The sequence below is a fragment of the Dryas octopetala genome, chromosome 4 (assembly GCF_963921425.1).
Source record: "Dryas octopetala chromosome 4, drDryOcto1.1, whole genome shotgun sequence".
NCBI classification, from domain to species: Eukaryota; Viridiplantae; Streptophyta; class Magnoliopsida; order Rosales; family Rosaceae; genus Dryas; species Dryas octopetala.
This window is the reverse complement of record NC_141369.1, coordinates 22058916-22071652: the sequence shown is the minus strand read 5'-3', so window position 1 is coordinate 22071652 and position 12737 is coordinate 22058916. Positions and strand designations below refer to the sequence as shown.

The following is a 12737-nucleotide window of genomic DNA, read 5'->3' as shown; positions in this document are numbered from 1 at the left end:
AAGGATGAAACTACCGGATCATTTTATTCTATTAAAGTTATGCTTATGTAAATGCGACGCAAGGAAGTAGTACCACTAGTGGCGGATTCAGGAATTTTATCCCGGCCCTGGGGGTCATAGTGAGATATTTTGTTGAACAAGTTGTGGGCATGCTCTCTGGGTGGTCGAGATGGTCATTTCGGGAGGTTAAACTAGCGATTTTGGTAAGGATTTTACAGCGGGCAGGTGGTCAGGCAACCACCTTTGTCCCTTAGTGGATCGGCCCCTGAGTACCACGAGATGTTTGGCATGGTTTGGTGACTTAATGGATCTTGTAGAGAACCACACTCTAGAAGCAAATACCAATAGAGTTATTGGGACATAGTAAGTATATACAGGCTGGCACATATTTTAATTCATGCATCTAAACCTTATGCTATTGCTTACTTCTCAATCATAAATTCATGCAATGGCTATATGTCAATATGTATTTTATGACAATTTCTCGGAGAAATTAGATGTATTAATTAGTTTTGAAGTGTTGTTGTTAGAAATTATAAGTGACAAGAAGAATGTTGTTTTTTATCGTTTTGAGCATTCCTTAACTCTTGCTGGATGAATAAGTGTTAGAAGTTGTGGTTAATTTATTCTTTTTGTAGCCTTGCAAATTTGCAATTAACTATGAGCTTGACATATTATATGTTAAATGTCAGGCATGGGAATTATGGAAAGAAGGTAGAGGAATGGAGGTAGAGCTTTGAGGTGTATCCATGCAGGGCTTTAGTGTGTTCAAGAAGCTCCAGCCGATCGACCAACAATGTCTTCGGTAATTCATATGCTGCAGGGCAATGAAGCTACATCACTTCCACCCTCCAAACAACCTGCTTTTTCAACACAAAGGAATTCTACTGCTGTTGCTAGGACATCTGGACATACAAATTGTGAGGCCCGATAAAGCCCAAGTAGAGTTTTGCAAGAGGTTGGCCCAACAATAGACACATTGATGCTCCATCGACCTTCTGGTAATTAACAATAAATCATACACATAAATCCACTTCGATCTGTTCAATTACAATTTGTCAATTAATTAGTGTAAAAAAGTACAACCGGGGACCAAAACTTGTGTCCCCAAACACGTCAATCTTTTCACATTATATGTCGAAGTCCCGCTGAGTGGAAGGTATCTTTGGTGCTTAACTTTTGTGCTCTGGTGGAAGATGATCATACTACCTTTATACCCAAGTGGCTTGGCCAATAGTGGATCTGAAAATAGTAAATGGTGGTCGCCTCGACACATATTGTCCCTATTAAATTTCTTTAAATGATCAATATTTGTTTGTCCTTATAGCCATTTTGTGCGAAAATCTCAGGGAAATGGGACCCTATTCCTTTTGCATGTCAGCCGGAAGACTTTGGAACTTTGAGTGAGGATGATTGAACATAGGTTGATGTTGCTATCACTGATTCACTGGGTTGAGAATTCCATCACCTATTCTCAAATTTTGTCTTTTTCTCCTGCTATATCTCCCTTCAATGAGAGAAACTTTCAATGAGAGAAACTTTCATATCACTGGGGATAGGGAGAGGTGGCATCCCACCTTTTTCTCATTGGCTCTCTCTCCCTCTCTCTTCTCTTTTTTTCTCTCTGCCGTGACACCAGCATGTCTCTATCACGAAGACATTCAAGTTATTTTCCACTTCAATATACCACAAAAAAATGATGATGGACCCACAAAGAGAAGACTTTTCTTTTTTAGCCAATTCACAAAGAGAAGACTTCAAGATGCCAACCTCTATCTATCTATATATCTATATATATATATATATTTATTTATTTATTCAGTGCAAATGTTGGTATCTGAATTATATATATATATATACAAAAATACTTTAAAACTAACTGGTTAGTAAGTTAATATAAAGGTAACTACCATGTTGGGCCCACTGTACAATGTATTCTCAAAATCCGAACCGTTTATTTTTTAGGCTCTATTTCAAAAATTATTCCTGTAAAAAATTTCCAAAATCGGAAGTCATTTAGTCATTTGATTATGATAACAACTATTTCTATGCTTTTATCGAAAATACTGATCGTCTATTTATTTGATTTCAATTAGATGACTACATAATTTTCGATTTAGTTAATTTTTTTAAATGATGATTTTTGAAGTAGAACCTAAATAATTGATGGTTCGGATTATGAGAATTATGTAGTCGGCCCAAAAATATATTTAACTTCGTATTAACTTGATAACTGATTAGTTTTAGGGATATATATATATATATATCAATCCTTAACCATCCATTAAAAAAAAACTTTTAATGTCCTCAAATTTTGGGAGGGTAAACAATTTCATAATTGTGGGTGGTGGGACATGGAGAAATTAAACATTACCCAAGTGACCAATGAGAAATGTCAGAATTTCAGAATTCAACATACAAGAATGAGAAGGAGGACAACATACAAGAATTTGAGAATTCTGTCCACCAACCTCCACCTCCACCTCCTCCTCCAAATTCCAGCTGCAGAGCTACCATATTAAGCTCTAATTAAATTAATGGCTCAATTACCGCTATTAATATTGTTGGTATCCCTATTAACAGTTGGTCTATTAATATCAGGTAATCAACATTAGTTCATAAACATCCACTTGAATCTATTGTACTACAATTTGTGAATTAGTGTAAATAACTAGAAAATTTATTGGTCAAAAAAAATAATAACTAGAAAGTTGTTGCTGTGAATATGTTACGTACAGAAGCGGTGTCAACAACGAATTTCACAATCGAAAACAAGTGCGAGTACACGGTGTGGCCAGGCATTGCCTCAAACAGTGGTGAGTTTCCCACCACCGGCTTTGCTCTCCGAAAGGGCGAGAGCAGGACCCTCACTGCCCCAACCTCCTGGAACGGCAGCTTCTGGGGCCGAACCCTCTGCACCCGTAACTCCACCGGAAACTTCTCCTGCGTCACAGGTGATTGCGGCTCCGGCAAGTTAGAATGCTCTGGAAATGGCCCTACCCAACCCTACACGCTCGCCGAGTTCAGCTTAGACCTCAGCGGCCTCGATTTCTACGACGTCAGCTTCATCAACGGCTACAACCTCCCGATGCTCGTCGTTCCTCAGGGCGGTACCGGAGCCAATTGTACAAATGCCGGCTGCGTGGTCGACATCAACGGCGCGTGTCCTCCGGAGCTCAAGGTCAAGGGCCCCGATGGAAGCCAAGTCATCGCCTGCAATAGCGCGTGTCAGGCTTTTGGCGATCCGGAGTACTGTTGCACCGGCGCGTATAGTACACTGGAAACGTGCAAGCCCTCTTCCTACTCCCAGTTATTCAAGAGCGTGTGCCCAACGGTTTACATGTATGCATTCGAGGAACAGAACAGCGACTTCGCATGTGCTACTTCTGCGGATTACAGCATCACTTTCTGCCCCTCGACTAACACCACCAGGTAAATCATTTCTCTTCATCACTGGTATATCAATTTATTAGTGTAACATCTATTTGGTGAACAATTGATCAAATTGAGGCGATTTAGAGGACATGATACGCATTTTGAATGGAAGAAACGCAATTTTGCTATCAACTTTCACTAGTTTTAGTGAGTTAGCCACTTTATTTTTTAGTTCGAGTCATGAGCTTTCTTTCTTCTTCTTTCTATGGACATCTGGCTCTGAATGGGGAGGCTCTTTCTTTGTCTTGTTTTGTTACTCTTATCTCTAATCTTGTCATTCTGTGCCAGCCAAGGGAATTTACTACCAGGCATGTCTATCAGTGGAAACCAGACCCTGACTTCTTCCATAGGAACCTTTGCATTGGGCTTTTTCAGTCCTCAAAATTCTACAAAATACTTCCTTGGTATATGGTACAACACAATTCCAAACAAACCGATAATATGGGTTGCTAACAGATATTCGCCACTTGATTCTCCGGGTGTTTTTATGCTCGGCAGTGATGGAAATCTTGTGGTGTTGGATGTGACCAGAGAAGTACTTGTCTGGTCATCTAATGCATCATTATCGGATGCTCCAAAGAATGCCACAACTGGACTACTAAATGATAACGGAAACCTTGTTATGAGATTTTTTTATTGGTCAAAACTTGATCTGAGATTTGTAGAAGACACTTTGTGGCAGAGCTTCGACCATCCCTTTGATACATTGTTGCCTGGCATGAAGCTTAGCTTGGACAAAAGGACTGGCCAACAAAGGCGTCTTACATCCTGGGCAGCACTTGATGACCCACAACCCGGAAACTTCAGCTTAGGCATTGATCCTAAAGCTCATGGGCAGGCTTTTATCTGGAAGGAAAATGCTCCATATTGGAGAAGTGATTTGTACATTGCCAAGGATAACAACACAATCTTTGATTACGATTGGGAAAATGCTCCATTTTCAAATGGAACCTCCTATTTCCTTACTTACAACTTTGATGCTGATGAGGTTTATCTAAGTTATGAAGTCACAGATAGCTCTGTAAAATTTAGGGCCATGTTGAATCCAACTGGGCAGGTTGAGCTGCTGCTATGGCAGAATTCCAGTAAAACATGGTTTGTATTGTGGAGGAAGCCTGTTGATAAATGCGATTTTTATGCTCGTTGCGGTCCATATGCTGTATGTCTCAAGAATGAAACCCTTGCATCACCATGCCAGTGTTTGATAGGATTTAGAGCCAAATTCAAAGAACAATGGGATACAGGGAATTGGTTCAATGGCTGTGTTAGGGAAAAGGCATTGAATTGTGATTTTGGGTCAGAAGGGAACTTTTCAAAGTTTGAAAGGTTGAAACTACCAGATCATTCTATTCTGTTAGACAATAAGAGTATAAGTGAGTGTGAAACTGATTGCCGTCAAAACTGTTCTTGCACAGCTTATAGTTATGTCAATGCGACGGAATTAGGAAGTAGTACTGGGAGATGTTTGACATGGTTTGGTGAGTTAATCGATCTTGTTGAGAATCACACTCTTGGGCAGAACATTTATATTCGTGTTCATAGCACCGACCAAGGTATGTTTGGTTTCTTTAATCTGCTATTTTCTGGCTTGGATTATGAATATGTGAATTAAAATTCTTACCAGGCAATAGTAGTTGAGATTAGATCACTCATTAGTTTCACATGATTAGTAAACCAACCAAAAATTTTTAGTCCGACAAGAAAATGACCATTACTTGGAGCCATCACTATTATTGGTCAATCAGATCGTTTTCTTTTCTTTGCAGGTGGCAAGGGTCATGCTAATTATTTCTTGAAGAAGACGCTTGTAATTACAATAATCTCAGCAGCAGTTGGATTGCTTACAATAATATTTGGCTATTTCATATGGAAGAAAACTTTTGGCAAAGGAAGGTACTGCTATCACTCTGTCTCTCTCTCCCACATGTGCAAGCACACGGATTCCCTAACAATAATACTGAAACAGGGAGCATATGAGAAAGTATGGCGAGGCTATAAGAAATGTTCGTGCTGGAGGTGGAAAGAATGATGCAGAACTACCACTCTTCAGTTTAAGATGTATATTAGCTGCTACAAACAACTTCTCTGAAGCTTGTAAACTGGGAGAGGGAGGATTTGGCCCTGTTTATAAGGTGACACTTCAACATTATATTGCTCTAAATGAAAGTGCATTGTTCTTCATTTTGTACTTTTCTTAATGATTTCTTTAATTAATTTTGATTGGTAAGGAGAACTGGATTTTTCTTCTACTACAGGGGATTTTGTCTGAAAATCAAGAAGTAGCCATGAAAAGATTGTCAAAGAAGTCTGGCCAAGGGCATCAGGAGTTCATGAATGAGTTAAAGCTTATAGCCAAGCTCCAACATACCAATCTAGTTAGGCTCTTGGCTTGCTGTATTGAAGAGGAGGAAATGATATTGATCTATGAGTACATGCCCAATCGAAGTTTGGACAAATTTCTGTTTGGTACGTGTTCATCATCACTTCTAAGATCAATTCTTTTGATTACCTTTTGCAAGAATTTTTTTTTTTCTTTTTTTGGTGTGTACAAAAGCTCTTGATGCAATTGAACAATATTGTTCCAACATTTAAAAAAACAAGATCACTTAGCTCATTGCTCTTCATGGTTTATCTGAACAGATCCATTTGAAAAGACAAAATTGGATTGGGATAAACGGTTTCGGATTATAGAAGGCATTGCTCAAGGATTACTTTATATCCACAAGTACTCTAGATTGAAAATCATTCACAGGGACCTGAAAGCAAGTAATATATTGTTGGATGGAACTATGAACCCCAAAATTTCAGACTTTGGAATGGCAAAGATTTTCGAGATAAATCAAACTGAAGCAAATACCAACAGGGTTGTTGGGACATTGTAAGTAAAATATAGGATAACACATGTTTTCAATCATTTAAACCTTATGCAACCACTACACTTGATCATTTCTTTACCATTAATTCATGCAGTGGCTACATGGCACCTGAGTATGCACGCTATGGCCATTTCTCTGAGAAATTGGATGTATTTAGCTTTGGGGTGTTGCTGTTGGAGATTCTAAGTGGAAAGAAGAATACTGCTTTTTATCGGTTTGAGCATTCACCCACTCTTGCTGGATGGGTTAGTATTAGAAATTCTAGTTATCTTCTTGTTGGACTGAAATTAAAAAATCTAGTTTATTCCGTCTTTGCCCTAAAACAAAACCTTGAAAATTGCAATTAACTATGAGTAGGGACTGTATGCTTCAAATATAAGTGAACAGTCATGCAAGATTGATGGGTTTATCTGTTGAATATTAGGCATGGAAATTATGGCAAGAAGATAGAGGAATGGAGGTGATTGATGAGTCAGTAAGGGAAACATGCCGGCCTAATGAAGCTTTAATTTGTATCCATATAGGGTTTTTGTGCGTTCAAGAAGATCCAGCTGATCGACCTACAATGTCATCCGTAATTCATATGCTGCAGAGCAATGAAGCTACATCACTTCCACCCTCCAAAGAACCTGCTTATTCAACACATAGGAATTCTTGTGCTGCTCGTTCTTCTCAAGCACCTACCAGTTATTCCAACAATACAATCACCATGAGTATTCCAGAAGGTCGATAGAGGTTCAATATTGTTTCCTTGGCTCAGCACATTTAAAGTTAGATATATAAAAGGAAAAAACAAACCAGTGTGACAAGTACCGACAATCAACAGTGCAATGTCCTAGCTTAAAAGGCTTTAATTGGGCTTCACAATTTATAGCCGATAGCTTAAAGAAGCCTACACGAATGACTATTCTTAGATCTTCACACATTATATTATAGAGAAAGGAATATGATCAGAACCTGAAAGGAAAATATTAAGAATAATAATAATAAAGAAAAGGCATATGTTCAAATATTTATCATATTTTGACTGCTAGGAGCATAGAAGCTTGGAAGCAATGAGTGACTTACCAGATGAGGAATAGAAGGCTGGAGTCTTGCCATGGTGGCATTTCGACACTGTGACTGTTAAGGAAACAGAGGAGGAAGAAAAACACTTTTTGACAAAATGGTGAGCTAGAAATGTCACACTCCCAAACAAATGGGGGAAGTCGTACACAGCCAAGACATGTATAATACCAAAGAGCAATGTGGTGTTCAGTATTGTTTATTGTTATGCTTTTTCTCTCAAATATCGATTTCTTGCAAAAACAGAAAATTCTGTACAAATCATATACGAAAACTGCTTGTATCATTGACAAAAAAAAATGTGATAATAATGGTGAAGATACCATTTTATATTTGTGTACATTTGTATGTATAACAATCTTCAACCTTTTCTTTTCTTTCGGAAAAAGGGGGCAGTCATTAGCATTAGTCTAGTTGTAATTGAGATCGTCTGTGGCAAAAGGGACACAGAATTTTAAAAGCAAACAATGGGTCTTTCTAGAAATTCCCTTTATGTTTCCTGTTGTTTGTTGTTCACTTGTTTGGGCCTCCCCTGATTTTTTTAGGCCTTTTCTGTAGCTAAGGTTTGCAGTCTTCTTGTGTTAGGTTTTATTTGGGTTTTGTAATTTGTATTTTGATGGGGATTGTGAATCTGAATTTTGTGTTACCTTTTGGGTCATCTTATGAGCACAAATCCCAGTTCTATTCAACCCCTGTGTTTTTTTTTAATTCCCTGTTTTTTAGACCTTTCTTTTGTTGCTTACTTTTATCCTATGAATTCCCAGGTTGACAACAAAAAAAAATTAGAAAGAGTGAGTTGATACTAGATGTATAAAATCATCTGATGAGAAGCCCAGTAACGTATGGAACTTTTGGGGCACCAGTCCATGATCAATCACCTGAAATTTTTCAGTTTATTTCCTCTTCTTAATTGATAACATTTATTTTCTTATTTCATATCTCAAACATCGTTAGTTATTCTCATTAAGTTATAATGGTAACTAAGCACATATAAAATAAAAAATTGGCTTTCCAATTTCCCTAATTTGCATCATTTTAGCATGTAGGGATTTAAACTTGATCGTCTTCTACATAGAGAAATCAAAGCTGAAGATAATGGAGAAGAACGACATCCTGGTCTGGCGCTGTGCAGGTGAGACTTAATCGTTTTAAGTTTACTTTCCTTCTCTTTCTTCTATTCTTCCCTTGCCATATCTGTGTCTTTGACCATAATTGAACTGTTTTACAATGCTTAGCTAAATTTTAATAGGGATTTGCCTCTTGTTATGAATTGTAGATCAAATGTAATTGTCTTATATTAAATAAGGGATTGTCTATTATTGAGTATATTAAGCCTTTTGAGATAAAACTCCAAGTCTGGACAGCACTAGTGGAACCGGGGACCAAAACTTGTGGCCCCAAACACCTCAATCTTTTCACATTATATGTCGAAGTCCCGCTGAGTGGAAGGTATCTTTGGTGCTTAACTTTTGTGCTCTAGTGGAAGATGATCATACTACCTTTATACCCAAGTGGCTTGGCCAATAGTGGATCTGAAAATAGTAAATGGTGGTCGCCTCAACTCATATTGTCCCCTATTAAATTTCTGTCACTACTGAGATTTGGACTTAACAATAATTGATGAAATTAAGGTTTTTAGAGCACATAATGCTATTTTAATTGAGGCAGGCAAAATTATGGTGTGAACTTTCACTAGTTTAGTTGACAAATTATAGTCAGCCACTTTTTACGTTGAGGCATGAACTTTGGTCTTCTTCTTCTTCTCCTTTTCTGTTCCTCTGTCTTTCTGAATGGGGTGGCTCTTTATTTGTCTTCTCAAGTTACTCTTATCTCTTATCTTACCATTTTGTACCAGGTAGTACCAGGCAAATCTATCAATGCAAATCAGACCTTGACTTCTTCCACTGGGACCTTTGCATTAGGCTTCTTCAGTCCTGAAAATTCTACCAAATACTTCCTTGGTATATGGTATAACACAGTCCCAAACACTGCAATTGTATGGGTTGCTAACAGAGAATCTCCACTTGATTCTCCGGGTGTCTTCATGCTTGGCAGTGATGGAACTCTGGTAGTATTGGATGGGACTACAAAAGCACTTATATGGTCATCTAATGCATCAGTATCTACTTCTGTAATGATTGCCACAACTGGGTTGCTAATGGATACCGGAAACCTTGTTCTGAGATTTGGTGAAGACAATTTGTGGCAGAGCTTTGATCATCCCTTTGATACATTTTTGCCTGGCATGAAGCTAAGGTGTGAACAAGAGAACCGGCCAACAAAGGCGTCTTACATCCTGGGCATCACTTGATGATCCTCAACCTGGAAAGTTCCACCTTTGGCATTGATCCTCAAGTGTCTGTGCAGGGTTTTATCTGGAAGGAAAATACTCCCTGTGCAGGGTTTTATCTGGAAGGAAAATACTCCACATTGGAGAAGTTCTATGTACATTGGCAAGGAGACTAGAACAGCCTTTAATTCAAGTGGAAGTGCCTACTTCCTTACATACAACTTCGATGTTGATGAGGTTTATCTTACTTATGGTGTCTCAGATAGTTCAGTAAAATTGAGGGCAATGTTGAACCCAACTGGGCAGATTGTGCTACTGGCGTGGCACAATTACAGTAAAACGTGGTTAGCATTGTGGAGGGCTCCTGTTAATAAATGTGATTTTTATGCTAGTTGCGGTCCATATGGTGCCTGTGATAGAAACATTGATGAAACCCTCTCATCACCATGCAAGTGTTTGACAGGTTTCAGAACCAAATTTAAAAAACAATGGGCTACGGGGGATTGGCCCGGTGGTTGTGTTAGGGAAAAGGCATTGACATGTGAAAATGGCGAAGGGTTTTCATAGTTTGAAAGGTTGAAACTACCAGATCATGCCATTCTCTTTGAAAATAAGAGAAAGAGTGCGTGTGGATCTGAATGCCTTCACAACTGTTCTTGCACAGCTTATGCTTTTGTAAATCTGACAGAAGGAAGTATTGGGAGGTGTTTGACATGGTTTGGTGATTTGATGGATCTTGTAGAGAATCACACTTTTGAGGCACATAATATTTATATTCGTGTTCATGGATCTGAACCGGTATATATGTTTGGTTTATTTTGGCCAGAAAATGACCATTACTTGGAGCCATCATTTTCATTTGCAAATCAGATTCTTTTTCTTTCTTAATTTGCAGGTGGTAAGGGTCATGCTGATAATTTCTTGAAGCGGTCCCTCATAATTGCAGTTGTCTCAGCAACTGCAGGATTTTTTACTGTAAGTTTTGCCTATTTCTTTTACAAGAAAACTTGGGTAAAGAACGGTACTGCTCTCTCTCACACACAAGCAGGAGGAAATCTGAGTGAGACTTTGAGTAATATTAGTGCTGGAGGTGGAAAGAATGATACAGAACTACCACTCTTCAGTTTAAGGAGTATATTAGCTGCTACAAACAACTTCTCTGAAGCTTGTAAACTGGGAGAGGGAGGATTTGGCCCTGTTTATAAGGTGACTCTTCAACAATATAGTCTGCTCTAAATGCAATTAAGTACATTGTTGTTCATAAATATGATAGTTTCTTAATAACTTCCCAAATTAATTTATTTTGATTGGTAAGGAGGTGCTTCTTTTTGTGTCGGATGTTTCTTGCTCTACAGGGGATTTTGCCTGAAAATCAAGAAGTAACCATAAAAAGACTGTCAAAGAAGTCTGTGCAAGGACATCAGGAGTTTATGAATGAGTTAAAGCTTATAGCCAAGCTCCAACATACCAATCTAGTTAGGCTCTTGGGTTGCTGTATTGAAGAGGAGGAAATGATATTGATCTATGAGTACATGCCGAAACGAAGTTTGGACAACTTTTTGTTTGGTACATGCTCATCACTTCTGAGATCAATTCTTTTTTACCGTTGATTTATGGGACATCAAAGTTGCCTTTTTGCAAGATCTCTTTTCATGTGTAAAAAAATCTAATTCAACAATATAGTTCCAACAAATTTTTCAAAAAGAAATCAATCAGCTCATTCTTGTTCATGGTTTGTCCAATCAGATCCTTCAGAAAAGACAAATTTGGATTGGGGTCGATGATTTCGAATTATAGAAGGTAAGTATGCACTCTATGACAATTTCTCTGAGAAATTGGATGTATTCAGTTTTGGAGTGTTGTTGTTGGAAATTGTAAGTGAAAAGAAGAATTTTGCATTTTACCGTTTTGATCATTCTTTAACTCTTGTTGGATGGGTAAGTGTTAGAAATGCTGGTTGATTTATTCCTTTTTGTAGCCTTGCAAATTTGCAATTAACTGTGAGCTTGACATATTATGTGTTAAATATAGGCATGGGAATTATGGAAAGAAGGCAGAGGAATGGAGGTGATTGATGAATCAATAAGAGAAACATGCCTCTCTCAGGAAGCTTTGAGGTGTATCCAAGTAGGGTTTTTGTGTGTTCAAGAAGCTCCTGCTGATCAACCAACAATGTCTTCGGTAATTGATATGCTTTTCAACACATAGGAATTCCAGTGTTGTTGGTTCTTCATCTCAATCATCTACCAGTTTTTTCAACAACGCAGTCACCATTAGTTTGCCAGAAGCTCGATAAATGTTTAATGATTCAATGTCTATTGATGTGCCAACCTCCTGGGTAATACACCTTGGGCTTCATTGGGCCTCACAATTTGTATGTCTACATGTCCTGGCTTAAAGGCTTTAATTGGGCTTCACAGTTTATGTTGGTCCAATTCACGTGCCCTTATTAACTTGTAAGCTGAAGAAGCCTACCCGAATAAACATCATTGTAGAGTAATGAATATGAACATGACTGTATAACCTAAGAAAAAAGAGTCCATAAGCTGGCTCGTTTAAAACACGAATAGGCTGTGGACTGTGTCGGACATAATTCTTAACCATCTGGACTGGCACAATTATAAAATGTGCGGGGCCAGCTTGACACCTCCAAGGACGAGATACAAAAATTTCATAACTCAGCCCACCAACATCCTCCTTCTCCTTGAGACTCCATAGTCCAGTCCATTTTCCAGCTGCTCTAAATTAAAGGCTCAATTAACACCATGATTGGTATCCCTAGTAACACTTGCGCTATTAACATAAGGTAATTAATAATAATTCACACACATCCACTTCAATCTGTCCAATAAGTTGGAATTCTCACCCTTTAAGTGATTGTGTCATACCTAAGTAGCCAAAAAAAAAAGTGATTGTGTTATACCGAGCTCCATTCCTGTATTTGATAAACACACTCTTGGCAATATGTTACCTTATAATTAAGAGGCGAATTTATTACCCTTGAGCCCTTGAGTTTGCAATGTAGCCAAATCAAAGCACTTCTTATGCTTGTGCTTCTTTTCATCATTTTA

The 12737-nt window shown here is 38.2% G+C and overlaps 1 protein-coding gene and 2 pseudogenes across 5 annotated transcripts; all 3 read left to right on the top strand.

Moving 5' to 3' along the window:
- Window positions 1–304: 304 nt before the first annotated feature.
- On the top strand, window positions 305–3436 carry LOC147288224 (thaumatin-like protein 1b pseudogene; annotated as a pseudogene).
- A 222-nt stretch (window positions 3437–3658) lies between these two features.
- Window positions 3659–7706, top strand: LOC147288223 (G-type lectin S-receptor-like serine/threonine-protein kinase At4g03230). 4 transcript variants are annotated; one of them, XM_086239296.1, is made up of 8 exons: window positions 3659–4988; window positions 5202–5328; window positions 5402–5567; window positions 5691–5901; window positions 6076–6313; window positions 6406–6556; window positions 6736–7046; window positions 7346–7706. In XM_086239296.1, the coding sequence occupies exons 1-7, from the start codon at window positions 3659–3661 to the stop codon at window positions 7042–7044; spliced, it is 2532 nt and encodes an 843-aa protein (XP_086095422.1). In that variant the 3' UTR covers window positions 7045–7046; window positions 7346–7706. The 4 variants fall into 4 exon arrangements, with proteins under 4 accessions (XP_086095422.1, XP_086095421.1, XP_086095423.1 ...); XM_086239295.1 differs by having other exon boundaries at window positions 6736–7706; XM_086239297.1 differs by lacking the exon at window positions 7346–7706 and having other exon boundaries at window positions 6836–7035.
- Window positions 7707–9166: 1460 nt separating this feature from the next.
- On the top strand, window positions 9167–12111 carry LOC147288222 (G-type lectin S-receptor-like serine/threonine-protein kinase RKS1; annotated as a pseudogene). Its single transcript, XR_015121888.1, has 6 exons — window positions 9167–9705; window positions 9744–10464; window positions 10537–10872; window positions 11022–11232; window positions 11413–11603; window positions 11698–12111. The product of XR_015121888.1 is annotated as a G-type lectin S-receptor-like serine/threonine-protein kinase RKS1 (transcript).
- Window positions 12112–12737: the final 626 nt, after the last annotated feature.

Coding starts and splice junctions, on each gene's coding strand:
- LOC147288223 (XM_086239296.1), top strand. CDS start 3,659: ATGGGGAGGCTCTTTCTTTGTCTTGTTTTGTTACTCTTATCTCTAATC. Junction 5,902..6,075: donor TTTGGACAAATTTCTGTTTG/GTACGTGTTCAT, acceptor TTATCTGAACAG/ATCCATTTGAAAAGACAAAA. Junction 6,314..6,405: donor AACAGGGTTGTTGGGACATT/GTAAGTAAAATA, acceptor TAATTCATGCAG/TGGCTACATGGCACCTGAGT.